Source organism: Heterodontus francisci, unplaced genomic scaffold, assembly GCF_036365525.1.
Source record: "Heterodontus francisci isolate sHetFra1 unplaced genomic scaffold, sHetFra1.hap1 HAP1_SCAFFOLD_1875, whole genome shotgun sequence".
Classification (NCBI taxonomy): Eukaryota; Metazoa; Chordata; class Chondrichthyes; order Heterodontiformes; family Heterodontidae; genus Heterodontus; species Heterodontus francisci.
In genome coordinates, this window is record NW_027141594.1 from 57 (window position 1) to 24205 (window position 24149).

Consider the following 24149-nt stretch of genomic DNA (forward strand, 5'->3'; position numbering starts at 1 on the left):
CTCTCTGGGGTTTGAGGTTGAAGTTCTGGCCCAAACATTTTCAGGAGTGTTCAGAATGGCGAGACAAAAATACATTTGTTAATATTGTTGGATCTGAAGAAATGACAAAGAAAGAACCTTTCATTCTCTAATCCATTCCCAACCCCCTTTAAAAGAGGTTTCTTTCACTTATTAAAAACAAAAATGAAAATCGATGCTGGTCTTTGTTTTGTTAAACATTACTGAAAATCAACAGAATAGTTTAAACAAACTGCCTGACAAAGCAAACATGAGACAGTTAAATCTCAAAATCAAATTCCAGAATCCAGCAGAATCTTCTCTTCCGCTATGAAGCCTCTGATTGTCCTCCTCACTTGTTCCTTCCTCAGCTCTGTGTCCACCGATGAAGGTTAAGGAAATTTCTGAATTTCACGGCCTGATTTAAGTTGCCAATGACAAGACCCAGTTTAGTCAGGCGCTTCGAGTAAAGGAATAATAAGCACCGAGAACGAAAATGGTCATGGCTCCGAGGCAGCGTTTGTGAGATTACTTCTTAAATATTCTTTCTATGGATGTGAGTGTCACTGGCAAGGTTGCTCTTGACAAGGTGGTGGTGAGCTGCCTTCTTGAACCGCTGCAGTCCCTGTGGGGTAGGTACACCCACAGTGCTGTTAGGAAGGGAGTTCCAGGATTTTGACCCAGCGACAGTGAAGGAACGGCGATTATAGTTCCAAGTCAGGATGGTGTGTGACTTGGACGGGAACTTGCAGGTGGTGATGTTCCCATGCATTTGCTGCCCTTGTCCTTCTAGGTGGTAGGAGTTGTGATTTCACGAGATGCTGAGGGGTTCCTCACCCTGGCCACGCGATGGGTCTCCAGCTGTCATAGATGTTGATGGCGGTCAGCTTTCTGAGGAGGAACTGGGGGTACTAAAAAATCTTAAGAAGGCAAGTTGCCCAAAGCCAGCACAGGCCTCAGGCCTCTGTGATTGTTGTGGCAAGGAGGGGGATTGAGTTTTTTAAAAGATGAGTAAATTCTCCCCAGATACAGAAACGTAAATGGCAGAGATGATCTGTGCAGAGTAGGAAAGATGTTGAATGAGGAAATGTGTTAGCTGTGACTCACAGGGTAGAACCTCTGTGGGTTTAAGTCCCACTCCGGAGACTTGAGCACGAAATCCAGGCTGACATTTCAGAGCAGTACTGAAGGAGTGCAGCACTGCCAGAGGTGCTGTCTTTCAGATGAGACGTTAAACTGAGGCCCCGTCTGCTTGTTCTAATTAATGTTAAATATCTCTCATCACTATTCAAGGAGCAGAGAGTGTCTTGTTCCCTGGGCCAACCGTTCTCTCTCAACTAATACCCCAATAAACCAGATTAGTGACCATTTGTTTCATGACTGTTTGTGGGGTCTTAGTGTGCACAAAATGGCTGCTGTTTTTGCTGACAAAACAAAGCTACACATCAAAGTCATTGCTTGGCTGTGTGTTATAAACCAGTTTTTGTGATTTCCGGTCTGTGTGCTGTTTTGCAGAGTCCTGTGTTGGTCGCTGTGAATTGGGTTTCACTACTTCAAAGAAATGTCAGTGCGACAGTCTGTGCAGATTCTACAGCAGCTGCTGCAACGATTACAACACTGTTTGTAAAAAAGGTAAAAAACAAAATTAGACACAGACACACACAGATAGACAAATGTACACACACAGACAGACACACACAGACAGACACACACAGACAGACAAATGTACACACACAGGGTCACACACACAGACAGACACACACAGACAGACACACACAGACAGACACACACAGACAGACACATGTACACACACAGGGTCACACACACAGACAGACACACACAGATAGACAAATGTACACACACAGACAGACACACACAGACAGACACACACAGACAGACAAATGTACACACACAGGGTCACACAGACAGACAGACACACACAGACAGACACATGTACACACACAGGGTCACACAGACAGACAGACACACACAGACAGACACATGTACACACACAGGGTCACACACACAGACAGACACACACAGACAGACACATGTACACACACAGGGTCACACACACAGACAGACAGACACATGTACACACACAGGGTCACACACACAGACAGACACACACAGACAGACAAATGTACACACACAGGGTCACACACACAGACAGACACACACAGACAGACACATGTACACACACAGGGTCACACACACAGACAGACACACACAGACAGACACATGTACACACACAGGGTCACACACACAGACAGACACACACAGACAGACACATGTACACACACAGGGTCACACACACAGACAGACACACACAGACAGACAAATGTACACACACAGGGTCACACACACAGACAGACACACACAGACAGACACATGTACACACACAGGGTCACACACACAGACAGACACACACAGACAGACACATGTACACACACAGGGTCACACACACAGACAGACACACACAGACAGACAAATGTACACACACAGGGTCACACAGACAGACAGACACACACAGACAGACACATGTACACACACAGGGTCACACACACAGACAGACACACACAGACAGACACATGTACACACACAGGGTCACACACACAGACAGACACACACAGATAGACAAATGTACACACACAGGGTCACACACACAGACAGACACACACAGACAGACAAATGTACACACACAGGGTCACACACACAGACAGACACACACAGACAAATGTACACACACAGGGTCACACACACAGACAGACACACACAGACAGACAAATGTACACACACAGGGTCACACACACAGACAGACACACACAGACAGACACATGTACACACACAGGGTCACACACACAGATAGACACACACAGACAGACACATGTACACACACAGGGTCACACACACAGACAGACACACACAGACAGACACATGTACACACACAGGGTCACACACACAGACACACGCAGACAGACAAATGTACACACACAGGGTCACACACACAGACAGACACACACAGACAGACAAATGTACACACACATGGTCACACACACAGACACACACAGACAGACACATGTACACACACAGGGTCACACACACAGACAGACACACACAGACAGACAAATGTACACACACATGGTCACACACACAGACAGACACACACAGACAGACACATGTACACACACAGGGTCACACACACAGACAGACACACACAGACAGACAAATGTACACACACAGGGTCACACACACAGACAGACACACACACAGACAGACAAATGTACACACACAGGGTCACACACACAGACAGACACACACAGACACATGTACACACACAGGGTCACACACACAGACACACACAGACAGACACATGTACACACACATGGTCACACACACAGACAGACACACACAGACAGACAAATGTACACACACATGGTCACACACACAGACAGACACACACAGACAGAGAAATGTACACACACAGGGTCACACAGACAGACAGACACACAGGCACTTTCTAATTTCACCCACACACACTCTGTGTGTTCATTTATCTCTAATATATTCACTAATATATTAAAATGTTTTGTAGATAGTGCACAATTCCTGTTAGAAAATTCCCGGTCACCCATTTGCTGTCACATTGCAATAAAAGACACCCCACAAGAAATGACAAGAGAGTTTTGCTAGTCCATATTATTTCCAGTGTCTCTCACAGCTGAAGAAATTACGTTTGGCAGAAAGCAACCACGGCTCAAAAATGATGTTTATAAAAGATTAACAACTTACAACTGAACAGTCCAGCATGAAAAACACAGTGGCGCAGTGGTTAGCACCGCAGCCTCACAGCTCCAGCGACCCGGGTTCAATTCTGGGTACTGCCTGTGTGGAGTTTGCAAGTTCTCCCTGTGTCTGCGTGGGTTTTCTCCGGGTGCTCCGGTTTCCTCCCACATGCCAAAGACTTGCAGGTTGATAGGTAAATTGGCCATTGTAAATTGCCCGAGTGTGGGTAGGTGGTAGGGAAATATAGGGACAGGTGGGGATGTGGTAGGAATATATAGTATAAAATGGGTGGTTGATGGTCGGCACAGACTCGGTGGGCCGAAGGGCCTGTTTCAGTGCTGTATAACTAAAACTAAAAACTAAAACAAAGACAGTGAGGCATTTCTGCAGGACAGTTCCTGAAGGTGCTGACTCTCACTGGGGGACAGTTCCTGAAGGTGCTGACTCTCACTGGGGGACAGTTCCTGAAGGTGCTGACTCTCACTGGGGGACAGTTCCTGAAGGTGCTGACTCTCACTGGGGGACAGTTCCTGAAGGTGCTGACTCTCACTGGGGGACAGTTCCTGAAGGTGCTGACTCTCACTGGGTTACAGTTCCTGAAGGTGCTGACTCTCACTGGGTTACAGTTCCTGAAGGTGCTGACTCTCACTGGGTTACAGTTCCTGAAGGTGCTGACGCTCACTGGGGGACAGCTCCTGAAGGTGCTGACTCTCACTGGGATACAGTTCCTGAAGGTGCTGACTCTCACTGGGCTACAGTTCCTGAAGGTGCTGACTCTCACTGGGGGACAGTTCCTGAAGGTGCTGACTCTCACTGGGGGACAGTTCCTGAAGGTGCTGACTCTCACTGGGATACAGTCCCTGAAGGTGCTGACTCTCACTGGGATACAGTTCCTGAAGGTGCTGACTCTCACTGGGGGACAGCTCCTGAAGGTGCTGACTCTCACTGGGGGACAGCTCCTGAAGGTGCAGACTCTCACTGGGGGACAGTTCCTGAAGGTGCTGACTCTCACTGGGGGACAGTTCCTGAAGGTGCTGACTCTCACTGGGGGACAGTTCCTGAAGGTGCTGACGCTCACTGGGATACAGTTCCTGAAGGTGCTGACCCTCACTGGGGGACAGTTCCTGAAGGTGCTGACTCTCACTGGGGGACAGTTCCTGAAGGTGCTGACTCTCACTAGGGGACAGTTCCTGAAGGTGCTGACTCTCACTGGGATACAGTTCCTGAAGGTGCTGACTCTCACTGGGGGACAGTTCCTGAAGGTGCTGACTCTCACTGGGATACACTTCCTGAAGGTGCTGACTCTCACTGGGGGTCAATTCCTGAAGGTGCTGACTCTCACTGGGGGACAGTTCCTGAAGGTGCTGACTCTCACTGGGGGACAGTTCCTGAAGGTGCTGACTCTCACTGGGGGACAGTTCCTGAAGGTGCTGACTCTCACTGGGATAATGTTCCTGAAGGTGCTGACTCTCACTGGGGGACAGTTCCTGAAGGTGCTGACTCTCACTGGGATACAGTTCCTGAAGGTGCTGACTCTCACTGGGGGACAGTTCCTGAAGGTGCTGACTCTCACTGGGATACAGTCCTGAAGGTGCTGACTCTCACTGGGGGACAGTTCCTGAAGGTGCTGACTCTCACTGGGGGACAGCTCCTGAAGGTGCTGACTCTCACTGGGGGACAGTTCCTGAAGGTGCTGACTCTCACTGGGGGACAGTTCCTGAAGGTGCTGACTCTCACTGGGGGACAGCTCCTGAAGGTGCTGACTCTCACTGGGGGACAGCTCCTGAAGGTGCTGACTCTCACTGGGGGACAGCTCCTGAAGGTGCTGACTCTCACTGGGGGACAGTTCCTGAAGGTGCTGACTCTCACTGGGGGACAGTTCCTGAAGGTGCTGACTCTCACTGGGGGACAGTTCCTGAAGGTACTGACTCTCACTGGGGGACAGTTCCTGAAGGTGCTGACTCTCACTGGGGTACAGTTCCTGAAGGTGCTGACTCTCACTGGGGGACAGTTCCTGAAGGTGCTGACTCTCACTGGGGGACAGTTCCTGAAGGTGCTGACTCTCACTGGGATACAGTTCCTGAAGGTGCTGACTCTCACTGGGGGACAGTTCCTGAAGGTGCTGACTCTCACTGGGGGACAGTTCCTGAAGGTGCTGACGCTCACTGGGATACAGTTCCTGAAGGTGCTGACTCTCACTGGGGGACAATTCCTGAAGGTGCTGACTCTGACTGGGATACAGTTCCTGAAGGTGCTGACTCTCACTGGGGGTCAATTCCTGAAGGTGCTGACTCTCACTGGGGGACAGTTCCTGAAGGTGCTGACTCTCACTGGGGGACAGTTCCTGAAGGTGCTGACTCTCACTGGGGGACAGTTCCTGAAGGTGCTGACTCTCACTGGGATAATGTTCCTGAAGGTGCTGACTCTCACTGGGGGACAGTTCCTGAAGATGCTGTCTCTCACTGGGGGACAGTTCCTGAAGGTGCTGACTCTCACTGGGGGACAGTTCCTGAAGGTGCTGACTCTCACTGGGGGACAGTTCCTGAAGGTGCTGACTCTCACTGGGATAATGTTCCTGAAGGTGCTGACTCTCACTGGGGGACAGTTCCTGAAGATGCTGTCTCTCACTGGGGGACAGTTCCTGAAGGTGCTGACTCTCACTGGGGGACAGTTCCTGAAGGTGCTGACTCTCACTGGGGGACAGTTCCTGAAGATGCTGTCTCTCACTGGGGGACAGTTCCTGAAGGTACTGACTCTCACTGGGGGACAGTTCCTGAAGGTGCTGACTCTCACTGGGATACAGTTCCTGAAGGTGCTGACTCTCACTGGGATACAGTTCCTGAAGGTGCTGACTCTCACTGGGGGACAGTTCCTGAAGGTGCTGACTCTCACTGGGATACAGTTCCTGAAGGTGCTGACTCTCACTGGGGGACAGTTCCTGAAGGTGCTGACTCTCACTGGGGGACAGTTCCTGAAGGTGCTGACGCTCACTGGGATACAGTTCCTGAAGGTGCTGACTCTCACTGGGGGACAATTCCTGAAGGTGCTGACTCTGACTGGGATACAGTTCCTGAAGGTGCTGACTCTCACTGGGGGTCAATTCCTGAAGGTGCTGACTCTCACTGGGGGACAGTTCCTGAAGGTGCTGACTCTCACTGGGGGACAGTTCCTGAAGGTGCTGACTCTCACTGGGATACAGTTCCTGAAGGTGCTGACTCTCACTGGGATACAGTTCCTGAAGGTGCTGACTCTCACTGGGGGACAGCTCCTGAAGGTGCTGACTCTCACTGGGGGACAGCTCCTGAAGGTGCAGACTCTCACTGGGGGACAGTTCCTGAAGGTGCTGACTCTCACTGGGGGACAGTTCCTGAAGGTGCTGACTCTCACTGGGGGACAGTTCCTGAAGGTGCTGACGCTCACTGGGATACAGTTCCTGAAGGTGCTGACCCTCACTGGGGGACAGTTCCTGAAGGTGCTGACTCTCACTGGGGGACAGTTCCTGAAGGTGCTGACTCTCACTGGGGGACAGTTCCTGAAGGTGCTGACTCTCACTGGGATACAGTTCCTGAAGGTGCTGAATCTCACTGGGGGACAGTTCCTGAAGGTGCTGACTCTCACTGGGGGACAGTTCCTGAAGGTGCTGACTCTCACTGGGGGACAGTTCCTGAAGGTGCTGACTCTCACTGGGATACAGTTCCTGAAGGTGCTGACTCTCACTGGGGGACAGTTCCTGAAGATGCTGTCTCTCACTGGGGGACAGTTCCTGAAGGTGCTGACTCTCACTGGGGGGCAGTTCCTGAAGGTGCTGACTCTCACTGGGGGACAGTTCCTGAAGGTGCTGACTCTCACTGGGGGACAGTTCCTGAAGGTGCTGACTCTCACTGGGGGACAGTTCCTGAAGGTGCTGACTCTCACTGGGGGACAGTTCCTGAAGGTGCTGACTCTCACTGGGGGACAGTTCCTGAAGGTGCTGACTCTCACTGGGGGACAGTTCCTGAAGGTACTGACTCTCACTGGGGGACAGTTCCTGAAGGTGCTGACTCTCACTGGGGGACAGTTCCTGAAGGTGCTGACTCTCACTGGGGGACAGTTCCTGAAGGTACTGACTCTCACTGGGGGACAGTTCCTGAAGGTGCTGACTCTCACTGGGGGACAGTTCCTGAAGGTGCTGACTCTCACTGGGATACAGTTCCTGAAGGTGCTGACTCTCACTGGGGGACAGCTCCTGAAGGTGCTGACTCTCACTGGGGGACAGCTCCTGAAGGTGCAGACTCTCACTGGGGGACAGTTCCTGAAGGTGCTGACTCTCACTGGGGGACAGTTCCTGAAGGTGCTGACTCTCACTGGGGGACAGTTCCTGAAGGTGCTGACGCTCACTGGGATACAGTTCCTGAAGGTGCTGACCCTCACTGGGGGACAGTTCCTGAAGGTGCTGACTCTCACTGGGGGACAGTTCCTGAAGGTGCTGACTCTCACTGGGGGACAGTTCCTGAAGGTGCTGACTCTCACTGGGATACAGTTCCTGAAGGTGCTGAATCTCACTGGGGGACAGTTCCTGAAGGTGCTGACTCTCACTGGGGGACAGTTCCTGAAGGTGCTGACTCTCACTGGGGGACAGTTCCTGAAGGTGCTGACTCTCACTGGGATACAGTTCCTGAAGGTGCTGACTCTCACTGGGGGACAGTTCCTGAAGATGCTGTCTCTCACTGGGGGACAGTTCCTGAAGGTGCTGACTCTCACTGGGGGGCAGTTCCTGAAGGTGCTGTCTCTCACTGGGGGACAGGGTATTTGGGACAGTACAGATTGAGCTTTACTCTGTATCTAACCTTTAATTTGGAGTTGATGAATTGATGCAGTTTCGGATTCCTGGTGTTTCACCTGTTTTCTTTCTTCACAGCCCGCGGGGATGTGTTCCTACTTCCTGATGATGAGTATGTTGACCTGACGGAATCCCCGACAGCAGATTATGATTATGTGACTAATGGGACAGTGGAGCCACAACCAGAATCTGTGACGGAAACCCTGCCAGATCCCGAGCCAGAACTGGAACCCGAGCCAGAACCCGAGCCAGAACTGGAACCCGAGCCAGAACCTGAGCCAGAACTGGAACCCGAGCCAGAACCCGAGCCAGAACTGGAACCCGAGCCAGAACCTGAGCCAGAACTGGAACCCGAGTCAGAACCTGAGCCAGAACCCGAGCCAGAACTGGAACCCGAGCCAGAACCTGAGCCAGAACTGGAACCCGAGTCAGAACCTGAGCCAGAACCCGAGCCAGAACTGGAACCCGAGTCAGAACCTGAGCTGGAGCCAGAACCAGGCAATATCTGCATCAGTAAACAACCTTTTGACGCATTCACTGATCTTAAGAATGGATCGATCTTTGCTTTCCAGGGTAAGATTCCGGGCTGAATTTTATCGGCTCGCAGTGGCCGCAGTTCGGGCGTTCTGTCCACGGCAACAGCGCCTGGCGCCATTTTTAAAGGGGTCCCATCCCTTCCGGGCCATGTAAATTTTCAAATGTCCCGGTCTGCAAAAAATAAAATTTTAATTTTAATTGCACTTTGAATCACCTCTCCCACAATCCCCCCACAATGAGTAATCAATTTATAAATTGTCCTCTCCCCCCCAAAAAAACTTTCATCCCGATCCTGCACTTTCCCCCCGAACTTTATTAACTTTGACCCTCAACCCCTTCCCACCATCCCTGCAACCAATAACAAGAGTTTTTCCCGCTTCCCCCCGCCAACCCAAATACCTCTCTCCTGCCCCCTCCCCACCAGTGTTCCACCGGGAGCGGGAGTTCCGGCAACCGGCCGGAATACCAGTCTGGGATGGCTGTCGGGATGAGGTAACTGATTGTGCATTAATTTACATTTATTTAAATATTTAAATTAAGTTTCCGTCACTGAGTGGGGGGAGGAGCCGCCACGAGGCCTCGCTGCCACTGGTAATATGGAGCGGGACCTTCCCGGTGTCCAGGCACGTGGTGGGCCTCTCCTGGAGGTATTTTCCGGGCCCCCCTGCCGTGCCCCCGAATTCTGGGCTCTGTTAAAATCCATCCCAGAGATCCAGGAGCATAGAAACAGGAGCAGGCCATTCAGCCCCTCAAGTCAGTCCGCCATTCAATCAAATCACAGCTGATCTGCAACTTAACTCCATCTACCCACCTTGATTTCAGAACCCACAGTACCCTTTGCTGAAAAATATCCAACAATCTCAGATCCACAGTTTGGGTTGTGCCCCAATGTTTTTTGGGGAGAGATTTCCAGATTTCCCCTTTGTATGCTTCTTGACATCACCTCTAAATGGCCTAGCTCATATTTTATTGTGCAGAACGATCCCATGGAACTAGCCCTGGCATATGTAGCACACACTTATCCAACCAAACCCCTTCCTCCTGTTGCCAGTGAACAGACGCCCACAAAAAACACTCCACACTCAGCCCCACCTGACTCAGTACAAACTGTCAGGCAGCTGGTGAGGAAAAGGGAAACAGGTTTTAATGTGGGTCCAGCTATTTTGTTAGGGTAAAGCTTTACTCTATATCTAACCCCATTTTTTTTCTTTTGTTTCTTTTGCTCTGGGAGTGTTTGATGGGACAGTGTAGAGGGAGCTTTACTCTGTATCCAACTCTGTTTTTTTTTCTTTTTTTCTCTTTTGTTTTCTTTTTTTTTAAGGTGGCCTTCATACCCCAGGCCCCTTTTATATTCCCACATCGAGGGGGCCTTTATTCCTCAGACCCCCTTTATATACATATTTACAGTTTTAAAATAACTTTATTAAAACCAGATAAATCAACAAAAAACTCAAATTAAAATGCCATTCTCAGGGTCGACGATGCACTCCAGTCCCTGCGGTGCCCACCGGTCGCGGAAGGCCTCAAGCGTACTGGCGGACACCGCATGCTCCTTCTCCAGGGACACCCGGGCGCGAACGTAACCGCGGAAGAGGGGCAGGCAATCGGGGAGGACGGACCCCCCGACGGCCCGCAACCTGGACCTGTGAATTGTCACCTTGGCCAGGCCCAGGAGCAGACCGACGAGGAGATCCTCCTCCCAGCCCAAGCCCCTCCGCCCCGGGTGCCCAAAGATCAGGAGTGTGGGACTGAAGTGCAGCCAGAATTTGAGGAGTAGCCCCTTCAGATACTCAAATAGGGGCTGCAACCTCGTACACTCCGTGTAAACGTGGATCACGGATTCGTCCAGGCCGCAGAAAGTACAGGCGGCCTGGGAGTCCGTGAACCTACTTAAAAGTTTAGTTTAGTTTAGAGATACAGCACTGAAACAGGCCCTTCGGCCCACCGAGTCTGTGCCGACCATCAACCACCCATTTATACTAATCCGTCACTAATCCCATATTCCTACCACATCCCCACCTGTCCCTATATTTCCCTACCAACTACCTATACTAGGGGCAATTGCTAATGGCCAATTTACCTATCAACCTGCAAGTCTTTGGCATGTGGGAGGAAACCTGAGCACCCGGAGGAAACCCACGCAGACACAGGGAGAACTTGCAAACTCCGCACAGGCAGTACCCGGATTTGAACCCGGGTCGCTGGAGTTGTGAGGCTGCGGTGCTAACCACTGCGACACTGTGCTGCCCCGTCTATTGCACGGGACTGCTCTGTGCAGCACCCTCCACCCCAGGTCCCCGATGTAAAGGGGGAAGACTCCCGCGTAGAGAGACCTCCATCGGGGTTTCCCCTCGCCGCCAGATGGCAACGCGGACCGCCAGGGCGTGTCCGGCCGGCTGACGAGGGCGAGGAAGTGGAGAGTGTGCAGGAGCAGCCCGTACAGGAAACCCCTCCGCACCGATTGGAATGGCACGGAGGGCATTTCCGAGAGGTGGCTCGGGTTGTGCGGGACCAGCTCCCGAGGAGGGTTTCGGGGCCTGGGTCCAATGAGCAGTTCCGGCCGAGCGGGGGTCAGCTCCGTCGGGATCGCTCCGCACTCCCGAGCCCCCTCGCCACCCGCAGTGAGGGGCGTCCCGGGGGTTTCGGCTACTCCTCCGCCCACCGGACCGTCCCCGGAGTCGACCGTCCCCGGAGTCCGCCGCCCGGACAGCCGAGGCACCCTCCTCCGCCGGCGGGGGAGCACCCTGACTGGAGGCGACTATGTTCCAGACTCGAAATAAATCCCGGTAAAAGACAGGCAACTCCCTCAGAGAGGCGCGGCTAACGGACTCCACCGGGAACTGCGTGTCGTCTTGAAGGCAGTGACACTGGCGGAAAAAATACGTCGCCAGCGCACACCATCTGGGAGGACGCTCGATGTACAGGTATCTCAGCAGGGTCCGAAGGCGGAGAGTCGCAGCCTGGGTGCGGACGCACACCAGCAACTGACTGCCCTCCTCGATCGGGAGACTCAGGACCGCGGCAGAGACCCAGTGTTTCCTCTTGCCCCAGAAGAAATCGACGAGTTTCTTCTGGATCTTGGTGGCAAATACAGGGGGCGGGGCCAAAGTGACCAACCGGTACCACAGCATGGAGGCCACCAGTTGGTTTATGACCAACGCTCGGCCCCTGTAGGAAAGCACTCGGAGCAGTCCTGTCCAGCGCCCCAGCCGAGCGGTGACTTTCGCCTCCAACTCCTGCCAGTTTGCCGGCCAGGCTTCCTCAGCGGGGCGAAGGTGGACTCCCAGATAGAGGAGGTGCGTGGTGCTCCACGCAAAAGGTGTCATCTCCTCCGGCAGGGAGTCCACCCGCCACTGACCAACCAGGAGTCCGGAACATTTCTCCCAATTGATCCTCGCGGAGGACGCGGCAGAAAAGGTCCGCTGGCAGTCGCGCATCCTCCGCAAGTCAACGGGATCTGTGACCGCGAGGAGCACGTCGTCGGCGTAAGCCGAGAGGACGACCCGCATGGCCGGCTCGCGCAGAGCCAATCCCGTCAACCTCCTGCGAAGCAGGCACAGGAAGGGCTCCACGCAGATGGTATACAATTGGCCGGACATGGGGCACCCCTGACGCACTCCTCTCCCAAATCGAAGGGGCGCCGTCAAGGACCCGTTAACTTTGACTAGACACTCTGCGGCGGCATATAAAAGTCGGACCCGGGCCACTAAATGCGGCCCGAGTCCGAAAGCGCGCAGAGTCTCGAAAAGGTAATCGTGATCCACCCTGTCGAACGCCTTCTCCTGATCGAGGGAGAGAAAGGCGACCGACTGACCAGTCCTCTGGGAAAGATGGATCAGGTTCCGGACCAGGTGGATGTTGTCCTGGATGGACCGGCCCGGGACCGTGTTGGACTGGTCAGGGTGGATCATGTGGGCCAGCACGGAGCCCAGGCGGGTAGACATAGCCCGGGCAAAGATCTTATAATCCGTGCTGAGGAGGGAGACCGGACGCCAGTTTTTAAGCAGGCGGAGATCGCCCCTCTTCGGCAGCAGGACGATGACCGCCGTGCGCCACGAGAGGGGCATCTCCCCGGTCGCCAGGCTTTCCCCCAGGACCCGCGCGTAATCGTCCCCCAGGACGTCCCAGAACGCCCTGAGGAACTCCACGGTCAACCCATCCAGCCCTGGGGATTTGCCACTCGAGAGCTGGTGGAGGGCGCCAGTCAGCTCCGCCAACGTGAGCAGAGCCTCCAATCCTTCGGCGCCCTCCGGGCTGACCTGCGGCAGGTCCTCCCACAAAACTCTGCGCGCATCCTCGCTGGACGGATCCGGAGAGAACAACGCACTGCAATAAGTCCGGACCAGGAGGCCCATTCCCTCCGGATCCGTGATGGAGGATCCGTCGTCGGCCAGCAGCTCGACGAGCTGCTTACGGACCCCCCGCCATTTTTCCAGCGAGTAGAAGAAGGGTGAGGCGCGGTCCAAATCTTCCAGGATCTGGATCCGCGACCTCACGTACGCGCCTCGGGACCCTATGAGCTGCAGGTCCCTCAGCGCGCCCTTCTTCTCTTTGTACGCCTGCCACAGAGCCGGGTCCACGACGGCATGACCGAGGCGGGACTCCAAGTCGAGCACCTCCCTCTCAAGGCGCCCGATCTCGGCTTCCCGCCTCTTGGTCGACCCCTTCGCGTACTCCTGACAGAAGACGCGGATGTGAGTCTTGCCCACATCCCACCATAGCCTCAAGGAGGGGAAGCCCCCCTGCTTCCTTCTCCAGTCGGCCCAGAATCGACAGAACGAGTCCCGAAATCGTACGTCCTCCAGCAGCCGGTTGTTAAAGTGCCAGTACGCGGACCCCGCCCGCGTGCGGAGCGGAGTGAACTCCGCCCACACCAGGTGGTGGTCCGAGCACGGCACCAGCCGCATGGAGGCCGCCGAAACGCGGGAGACGTACGCCTGCGAAATGTAGAGGCGGTCGATTCGCGACCCCCCTCCTCCAGACCTCCACGTGAAGGCGCTGGAGTCGGGATGGAGATTCCGCCAGACGTCCACCAAGTTAAGGGAGCTGATCAGACCCCTCAACTTCTCCACCGACGCTTGGCCGCGCTGGGGACCGGAGCGATCCCCCACCTCGAGGGTGCAGTTAAAATCCCCCCCGAGGATGATGCACTCGCCGCTATCGATGGAGCTCAAGAGAGCGGACACTTCTTCAAAGAAGCGCGCTTGCAACGCGCCGGGCCTGGGCGCGTATACGTTCACAAAGTGGAGCGGCACGCTACCCAGGCGAACGGCGAGGTGGAGCAAGCGGCCCGGCACTAGCTCCTTGACCCTCAAGATCTCCGGCTGAAAAGTCGGGGCCAACAAGATAGCCACCCCACTAGAAATAGGGGTGAGGTGACTCATGTAGACCCCACCCTGCCACTCCAGGAGCCAGGTGGCTTCATCTCCCGGAACGGTGTGGGTTTCCTGCAGAAAGCTCACCGCGTATCTCCCTTCCCTAAGGACTGAGAGATTGTGAAATCTGCGGTGAGCCCCTCTGCTGCCGTTGATGTTGAGGCTGGCTATGGTTATCTTCATGTCAAAGGTACTTAAAACCCGTCACCAACAGCTCACTGTGAGGAGGGAGTGGAAGTGCACCTGGCCCTCCACTCCCCCAGCAACCCATTGAGGAACACATTAAAACGGCGCCTCTCAACCAGTTTCACGTCCGCGCGCTTGCCCGCTATCTTAAGGGCGGCACGGACGGACTGGATGATCAGCGCCAGATTTGACCAACGGCCGAGGGCCTGCAGAACTTTATTGCGGCAACCTCTACAAGCCGCGACAAAATCCCGGAGTTCCGCCGTGGTGATGAGAGGAGATTCGGTGGGAGGCACGAGGGACTCCACCACCTCACTGGTGATGGAATCAAGATCATCCTCCGTACCCCGCACCGAATCCCCATCCTCCTCTGGGTCATCACCGCCAGCGGCCGACACATCCACCACACACTGTGGGGCGGACGTCCCGGCCGCGCCAGCTGGTCCCGCCTCCGTCACGATCCCACCCCCAGGATCGATGGCGGAGGAGTCCTCTCTGGGTTCTATTGTGAAACTGGAGCCTGTGGGCACCAACGGTTCAGGACCCCCCTCCACCTCCATCCCCAGGCCAATGAGTGGTCCAGGGGAGACAGAAGTTCCGGACTCCGGGAAACCAGCCGGAGCCGAGACTGGAGGCGGCGAGAGGTGGCCATCTCCCGTTCCGCCAGCACCCACAGGCAGGGCCCCACTTACTCCTTCAGGAGGGGCCTCACGTACCGGGGCCATCCCCTCCCCTCCATCCTGAGGAATAGGGAGCACCTGCCTGGACTTTGCAGCCTTGGTGGTGGCGGTAGGGGGAACCTGAGGACCAGAAACAGGAGGCAGCTCCCCTCCAACAGATGGGCCCTGCACCTCAGGGCCCTGTGTTATTTCTGTGGAGGGGTGCCTTCTCCTCTTTTTCGCACTTGGGCGCAGAGACTCAGAGACCTCCATGTCATCAGAGGCCTCCGCCTCCGCACCCTTTTTTCCCTTTTTAGTCACCCTGGGCCTGAGCCCAGCCCTGGGACAGGTGGATTCCATGGGAATGGGCTTTGGGCTGAGCTCAGGCTCGGGTTGAGTCAAAGTGTCCAAGGGACGCGCCTCACGATGTTTCTTTTTTCCCCGCGTCTTCCTTCCGCTCGGACGGACGCTCCCCTCCCCGCCAGAGGCTGTGAAAACCACAGCCTCCGGAACCGACTGAGCGGTGTCTGTTGGATGTGCGGGGGGAGTGGGAGGAGGTGCTGTGGAACCACTCTGGGCCGCCGAGGTGGAGCTGGCGGCCGGGAGGTTGGGGCAGTTCTTCCGAACATGCCCCACCCCCTTGCAGACGTGGCACCGCGCCCCGTCCGAGGTCCAAAAGACGCGGTAGGCCGTCCCCTGGAACTCCACATTAAATTGGCCCTCCGTGTCCTCCTCCCGCGCCAGCTGCATAAATAACTGGCGGCGGAAGGAGTAGACATGTTGGAGGCTGTGCTCCCGAAGACCAAGCCGGACTGGGGTGATCCCCGACCTCACCTCCCCCAGATGGTGCAGGTGGGGGAGGAGGAGCTCACTGGGAATGAAGGGTGGGACGTTGGACAACATTATCCGATGCGCAGTGGCCCCCAGAGGGTCCACTGGCAGGAAGGTCCCTCCCACAGTGAGCCCTTTACTCAGGGCCAGGGACACCGCCCGCTCGGTCTTCAAAAAGAACACAGCCTTCCCATACATCTTTGAGGCCGCAACAATGGCCGAGGGGCCGACAACCACGGCCATTGCCTTAACGCAGGCCTCAATAGACATGTTGGGGTGGGGATAGCTCTTCACCCCATGGCTGCATGTCAATAATTTAAAGGGTGACGGGGCCACGTGGGCAGCCACAGAAGCTGCAGCTGCGTAGGTAGTAGAGGGCCCCACCACCGGTGATGAAGGGCTTGCCATGGGTCTAAGAGCTAAACCCACCCCAAATTGTGGACTTGCACACTAAATAACAGCGACTCACAGAAAAATTTGAAAAGACAAACAAACAAACAACAGGTTAGTGGAGAGGCTGAGGTAAGAGAGGAGTGGCAAAGGCAGGCTGGAAGGGATGACTTGCTTTCTGGAGGTGGTGCTCACAGTACACTTAAAACAAACAGTCTTTGAAGTTGGTCTTCCGGTCTTCTGGTTGGGGGAGTCGTCTTCACCTGGGTCAGCTGAAGCTGCCCAGGCACTATCTATCCCCTTCCGTCTGTTTAGCTGGGCAGCTTCAGCTGACCCAGGCTTGGCAATTGGGGTGGGGAGGGAGCTTCCCTGTGTGCTTTTGCAGCAGCACAGATTCCTGCTGAATTTGCAGCCCCACCCCTTGTTGTTCCAGCCACTTGTTCCTCCCCCAACAGTCCAAAGTAAATTACTGGTGTTCAGCACCCACCTCCAGACAAAGCCTTGTTTCCAAAAAATATCCCTTTCTTCTCTTTAATGGAGACTGTTGTTGGAGTTTTCCTCTGCTTGTTGGCAGCTCCTCTCTCCACCTCTGCAACCTCCAACTGCCACCAGCACTCTCAGCTGCACCTCGTTGAGGCTCTCAACACTCAGGCTCCCAAATCAGAGAGCAGCCAATCCCAGTGCTGTACCTGTCCTGGGAGTGTTTGATGGGGACATTATAGAGGGAGCTTTACTCTGTATCTATCTCTTTTTTTTGTAGCGAGTTATTTACTCTGTATCTAGCCCTGTGCTGTCATTTTATTCCCCTCTCTTCAGGAGAATACTTTTATGAACTGGATAAGGTCAGTATTGTTCCAGGATATCCGAAGCTGATCCGTGATGTGTGGGGAATACATGGCCCTGTCGATTCTGCCTTCACCCGGATAAACTGTGAGGGGAAAACCTACATCTTCAAGGTTTGATGATTAAGGGTCTTGCATCTTGTCCTGTATTATTCTTGTTTATATCTTTGTTCAACACAACACAACTTTATGTAGCAAGTAAAACATCCCAAGGTGTATCACAGGAATGTTAACAAACAAAACTTGACACCGAGCCACTTAAGGGGATATTAGGGGCAGGCAAAGAAAACTTGGTCAAAGAGGTTGGGTTTAAGGAGTGTCTTAAAGGAAGAGAGAGATGGAAAGGTTTCGGGAGGGAATTCCAGAGCTTGGGGCCCAGGCAGCCGAAGGCCTGGTCGCCAATGGTGGAGCGATTAAAATCAGGGAGCGCAAGAGGGTGGAGATGAGGAATAGTAGGGAAAGAAGTCACTCGTGGGAATGGTCTACAGGCCCCCTAACAGTAATCACAGTATAGGACAAAGTGTATACAAGAAGAAATATTGGTGTTTGTGATAAAGGGATGGCAGTAAGCATGAATGACTTTAATCTACATATAAACTGGAAAAATCAGATTGGCAATAGTAGCCTGGATGAGGAGTTCATAAAATGCTTTTGAGATAGTTTCTTAGAGCAGTATGTTCTGGAACCAACTAGAGAGCAAGTTATATTAGACTTGGTATTGTGTAATGTGACAGGATTAATTAATGACCTCAGAGTAAAGGCACCTCTAGGTAGCAGCGATCACAATATGATTGAATTTTACATCCAGTTTGAAATAGAGAAGAGTGGGTCTAAGATAGTATTTTAAACTTAAATAAGGGCAACTATGTGGGCATGAAAGCTGAGTTAGCCAAAGTGAACTGGATTATAAGGCGAAGAGATAGATCAATAGAGAAGCAGTGGCAGACATTTAAGGGGATATTTCAGAATACTCAGAGTAAGTATATTCCTACTATGAAGAAAAATTCTAAGGGGAGGACCCACCATCCATGGATAACTGAAGTCGTTAAGGAAAGCATCAAACTTAAGGAAAACGCATATAATTGCACAAAGATGAGTGGTAGTTCAGATGATTGGTCAGAATATAAAGAACGGCAGAGAATGACTAAAAGGTTAATCAGGAGAAAGAAATTAGATATTGAGAGGAAGCTAGCTAGAAATGTAAAAATGGATAGCAAGAGTTTCTACAGGTATTTAAAAAGTGTTATGACCAGGTGAGCAATGTCTAGGGGTCTTTTCCTATCTTTACCTGGTCTTATTGTAACACGGTTTTATTTTTACACACACTGTGTTTTGAGCTCCCCCTTTTGTGATTCCTTATTCACAGTTTCCAATTATCAGGCAAACAATGGAGCACAAACAGACTTTCTTTGGTTTAAAGCAGAAAGAGGAAATTTATTAAACCTTAAACTTAAACTCTAATACAGGTCATGTTTACGGATATATGACACACTCACACTAGCATTGCCCACGCAATATAAACATGCAGATAGGAACAGAAAAGAACAGAAGAAAAGATAAGTAGAACAGTTTGAGGCAATATCTTGTTACTGTTTTTTGAGCTTGCTGTAGTCCTTGATTGAAGATATGGTCTTGCTGTTTGTTGGGGCCCAGTAATCTTCTTAAAACTTTGTTCACGGGGGAAACCCTTCTCTCTTTGAGTTTCACGTGTTTTTGCAAGATTCAGTTCCGTGGGAAGAGATGAAGGCAGGCAGACAGGAGAGGCTGTAATTATTTCCTCAGTTTCAGGAAAGGTGTTCACTCCATGAGCACACTCCATTTGCCTCAGTTGAAATCCCTTTGATGGGCGTTCAAATTTTAAAAAAACTGCCAGGTAGCCCTGCAGGTCAGTCATGTGACTAGTTCCTTATATGGAACAGTCTCTTCATATCCTTAGTTGGAGGTTCAAATTTCCCTGCAACAGCCAGTTAGCCATGTGACTAAAACTGGTCTGACCACTTCTGTGTATTGGGGAAGCAACTGCTGGATCCCCATTGTTTCAATATTGTCTGTCACCATGGAAATGTCTTTCCGGTCCAGGGCGTGCAATTTTAAGTTTTAATGTTCATGTGTCAAAATAATGTGTGCCTCACTCTTGGCAGGTGGGGTTTGCCTGACAAAAGGAATAAAGTAGTGACCTGCCGACTGAACATGGAGTTCAATAATTTCAGAGCATGACAGCCCCCCACTTTACTTTCATTTTTAGTCATTTTTAGTTATTTTTTCTTCCTTTTTTTTGCATTCCTTTTTACATTTTTTACAATCTTTTTTTGCATTTATTTCATTTCATCTTAGTTTGTTCAGTTTGCTTACCCACTGTTTTTTTCAGGTTGTTTTTCTTCAGGTTTGCACTTGCTGCTGTTCAATATTCAGTGTATTCACACCTAATCTGTACTAATGCTTTGTCTTTCAACACACCATTAACATATTGTTTGCCTTTGCTCCGTGACCTTTTGGTCAGCTATGTAGCCTGGTCCAATCTGCACCTTCTCCTTTGTTATCTCTTGCCCAACCCCCACCTCACTTGTTTATAATCTGTGACTTTTCTAATATTTGCCAGTTCCGAAGAAGGGTCACTGACCCGAAACGTTAACTCTGCTTCTCTTTCCACAGATGCTGCCAGACCTGCTGAGTGATTCCAGCATTTCTTGTTTTTGTTTCAGATTTCCAGCATCCGCAGTATTTTGCTTTTATTATAAAGTAGTGAGTGCTGGTCCTCTACAGAGTGAGAATAGGGAGTTAATAGTAGATAATCAGGAAATGGTGGATGCAATGAACAAATATTGTGATTCTGTCTTCACTATAGAGGATACAAAAAACATTCCAGTAATATTTGTCAATCAGGAGGTGGAAGGAAGAGAGGAAGTTGGTGAAATTACAATCACCAGGGAAGCGGGACTGAGCAAACTGATGAAGCTGTGGGCTGACAAATCCCTGGGTCCTGACAGACTTCATCCTCGGGTCTAAAAAAAGGTGGCGAATGAGGTGGTAGATGCGTTGGTGTTAAATTTTCAAAATTTGCTAGACTCTGGAAAGGTTCCATCAGACTGGAAAGTAGCAAATATAACCCCTCTATTCAAGAACAGGGTGTGGGGGTGTGGGGGGGGGGGGGTGGGGGGGTGCAGAAAACAGATAACTAGAGGCCAGTTAGCTTGACGTCTGTCGTGGGGAAGGTGTTAGAAACAAGGAGGCGATGACAAGGAGCTTTACTCTGTATCTAACCCTGTTTTTTTTTTCCATAGGTGGCCTTGATACCCCAGGCCCCTTTTATATATTTTATGTCGAGGGGGCCTTAATTCCTCAGGCCCCCTTTATATACATTTTTTAAACAGCCAACAGCCGTGGACTAGACACTCTGCGGCGGCATATAAAAGTCGGACCCGGGCCACAAAATGCGGCCCGAGTCCGAAAGCGCGCAGAGTCTCGAAAAGGTAATCGTGATCCACCCTGTCGAACGCCTTCTCCTGATCGAGGGAGAAAAAGGCGACCGACTGACCAGTCCTCTGGGAAAGATGGATCAGGTCCCGGACCAGGTGGATGTTGTCCTGGATTGACCGGCCCGGGACAGTGTAGGACTGGTCGGGGTGGATCATGTGGGCCAGCACGGAGCGCAGGCGGGTAGACATAGCCCGGGCAAAGATCTTATAATCCGTGCTGAGGAGGGAGACCGGACGCCAGTTTTTAAGCAGGCGGAGATCGCCCCTCTTCGGCAGTAGGACGATGACCGCCCTGCGCCACGAGAGGGGTATCTCCCCGGTCGCCAGGCTTTCCCCCAGGACCCGCGCGTAATCGTCCCCCAGGACGTCCCAGAACGCCCTGAGGAACTCCACGGTCAACCCATCCAGCCCTGGGGATTTGCCCCTCGAGAGCTGGTGGAGGGCGCCAGTCAGCTCCGCCAACGTGAGCGGAGCCTCCAATCCTTCGGCGCCCTCCGGGCTGACCTGCGGCAGGTCCTCCCACAAAACTCTGCGCGCATCCTCGATGGACGGATCCGGAGAGACCGCACTGTAATAAGTCCGGACCAGGAGGCCCATTCCCTCCGGATCCGTGATGGAGGATCCGTCGTCGGCCAGCAGCTCGACGAGCTGCTTACGGACCCCCCGCCATTTTTCCAGCGAGTAGAAGAAGGGAGAGGCGCGGTCCAAATCTTCCAGGATCTGGATCCGCGACCTCACGTACGCGCCTCGGGACCCTATGAGCTGCAGGTCCCTCAGCGCGCCCTTCTTCTCTTTGTACGCCTGCCACAGAGCCGGGTCCACGACGGCATGACCGAGGCGGGACTCCAAGTCGAGCACCTCCCTCTCAAGGCGCCCGATCTCGGCTTCCCGCCTCTTGGTCGACCCCTTCGCGTACTCCTGACAGAAGACGCGGATGTGAGTCTTGCCCAAATCCCACCATAGCCTCAAGGAGGGGAAGCCCCCCTGCTTCCTTCTCCAGTCGGCCCAGAATCGACAGAACGAGTCCCGAAATCGCACGTCCTCCAGCAGCCGGTTGTTAAAGTGCCAATACGCGGACCCCGCCCGCGTGCGGAGCGGAGTAAACTCCGCCCACACCAGGCGGTGGTCCGAGCACGGCACCAGCCGCATGGAGGCCGCCGAAACGCGGGAGACGTACGCCTGCGAAATGTAGAGGCAGTCGATTCGCGACCCCCCTCCTCCAGACCTCCACGTGAAGGCGCTGGAGTCGGGATGGAGATTCCGCCAGACGTCCACCAAGTTAAGGGAGCTGATCAGTCCCCTCAACTTCTCCACCGACGCTTGGCCGCGCTGGGGACCGGAGCGATCCCCCACCTCGAGGGTGCAGTTAAAATCCCCCCCGAGGATGATGCACTCGCCGCTATCGATGGAGCTCAAGAGAGAGGACACTTCTTCAAAGAAGCGCGCTTGCAACGCGCCGGGCCTGGGCGCGTACACGTTCACAAAGTGGAGCGGCACGCTACCCAGGCGAACGGCGAGGTGGAGCAAGCGGCCCGGCACCAGCTCCTTGACCCCCAAGATCTCCGGCTGAAAAGTCGGGGCCAACAAGATAGCCACCCCACGAGAAATAGGGGTGAGGTGACTCATGTAGACCCCACCCTGCCACTCCAGGAGCCAGGTGGCTTCGTCTCCCGGAACGGTGTGGGTTTCCTGCAGAAAGCTCACCGCGTATCTCCCTTCCCTCAGGACTGAGAGATTGTGAAATCTGCGGTGAGCCCCTCTGCTGCCGTTGATGTTGAGGCTGGCTATGGTTATCTTCATGTCAAAGGTACTTAAAACCCGTCACCAACAGCTCACTGTGAGGAGGGAGTGGAAGTGCACTTCCAGCTGAACTTTATTGCGGCAACCTCTGCAAGCCGCGAGGAAATCCCGGAGTTCCGCCGTGGGGATGAGGGGAGATTCGGTGGGAGGCACGAGGGACTCCACCACCTCACTGGCGATGGAATCAAGATCATCCTCCGTGCCCCGCACCGAATCCCCATCCTCCTCCGGGTCGTCACCGCCAGCGGCCGACACATCCACCACACACTGTGGGGCGGACGTCCCGGCCGCGGCAGCTGGTCCCGCCTCCGTCACGATCCCACCCCCAGGATCGATGGCGGAGGAGTCCTCTCTGGGTTCTATTGTGAAACTGGAGCCTGTAGGCACCAGCGGTTCAGGACCCCCCTCCACCTCCATCCCCAGGCCAATGAGTGGTCCAGGGGAGACAGAAGTTCCAGACTCCGGGAAACCAGCCGGAGCCGAGACTGGAGGCGGCGAGAGGAGGCCATCTCCCGCTCCGCCAGCACCCACAGGCCCAGCAGATGGGGCAGCATTCTCAGTTATAACTGGGTCGGGTGTCTCCTGGTTGGTGGTGGACTCCGGCTGGGAGGCCCGACCCTCTGGGGCCTCGCCCTCCCCTTCATTCAGGACACCCGACCCAGTAGCAGTGGCGGAATGGGCGGTTTCCCCAGGCTCCCCCACCACAAGCAGGGCCCCACTTACTCCTTCAGGAGGGGCCTCACGTACCGGGGCCATCCCCTCCCCTCCATCCTGAGGAATAGGGAGCACCTGCCCGGACTTTGCAGCCTTGGTGTGGCGGTAGGGGGAACCTGAGGACCAGAAGCAGGAGGCAGCTCCCCTCCAACAGATGGGCCCTGCACCTCAGGGCCCTGTGTTATTTCTGTGGAGGGGTGTCTTCTCCTCTTTTTCGCACTTGTGCGCGGAGACTCAGAGACCTCCATGTCATCAGAGGCCTCCGCCTCCGCACCCTTTTTTCCCTTTTTAGTCACCCTGGGCCTGAGCCCAGCCCTGGGACAGGTGGATTCCATGGGAATGGGCTTTGGGCTGAGCTCAGGCTCGGGTTGAGTCAAAGTGTCCAGGGGACGCGCCTCACGATGTTTCTTTTTTCCCCGCGTCTTCCTTCCGCTCGGACGGACGCTCCCCTCCCCGCCAGAGGCTGTGAAAACCACAGCCTCCGGAACCGACTGAGCGGTGTCTGTTGGATGTGCGGGGGGAGTGGGAGGAGGTGCTGTGGAACCACTCTGGGCTGCCGAGGTGGAGCTGGCGGCCGGGAGGTTGGGGCAGTTCTTACGAACATGCCCCACCCCCTTGCAGACGTGGCACCGCGCCCCATCCGAGGTCCAAAAGACGTGGTAGGCCGTCCCCTGGAACTCCACATTAAATTGGCCCTCCGTGTCCTCCTCCCGCGCCAGCTGCATAAATAACTGGCG

General features: G+C 53.7%; 1 protein-coding gene across 1 annotated transcript in view; it reads left to right on the forward strand.

Moving 5' to 3' along the window:
- Positions 1-280: 280 nt before the first annotated feature.
- LOC137364081 (vitronectin-like) overlaps positions 281-24149 on the forward strand; it is a 30995-nt gene continuing 7126 nt past the window's right edge. The window contains exons 1-4 of the mRNA XM_068027528.1: positions 281-388; positions 1513-1629; positions 8681-9175; positions 17397-17536. Of these exons, the coding sequence (XP_067883629.1) occupies positions 328-388; positions 1513-1629; positions 8681-9175; positions 17397-17536 (813 nt within the window). The 5' untranslated portion in view covers positions 281-327. The remainder of the gene's footprint in view (positions 389-1512; positions 1630-8680; positions 9176-17396; positions 17537-24149) is intronic.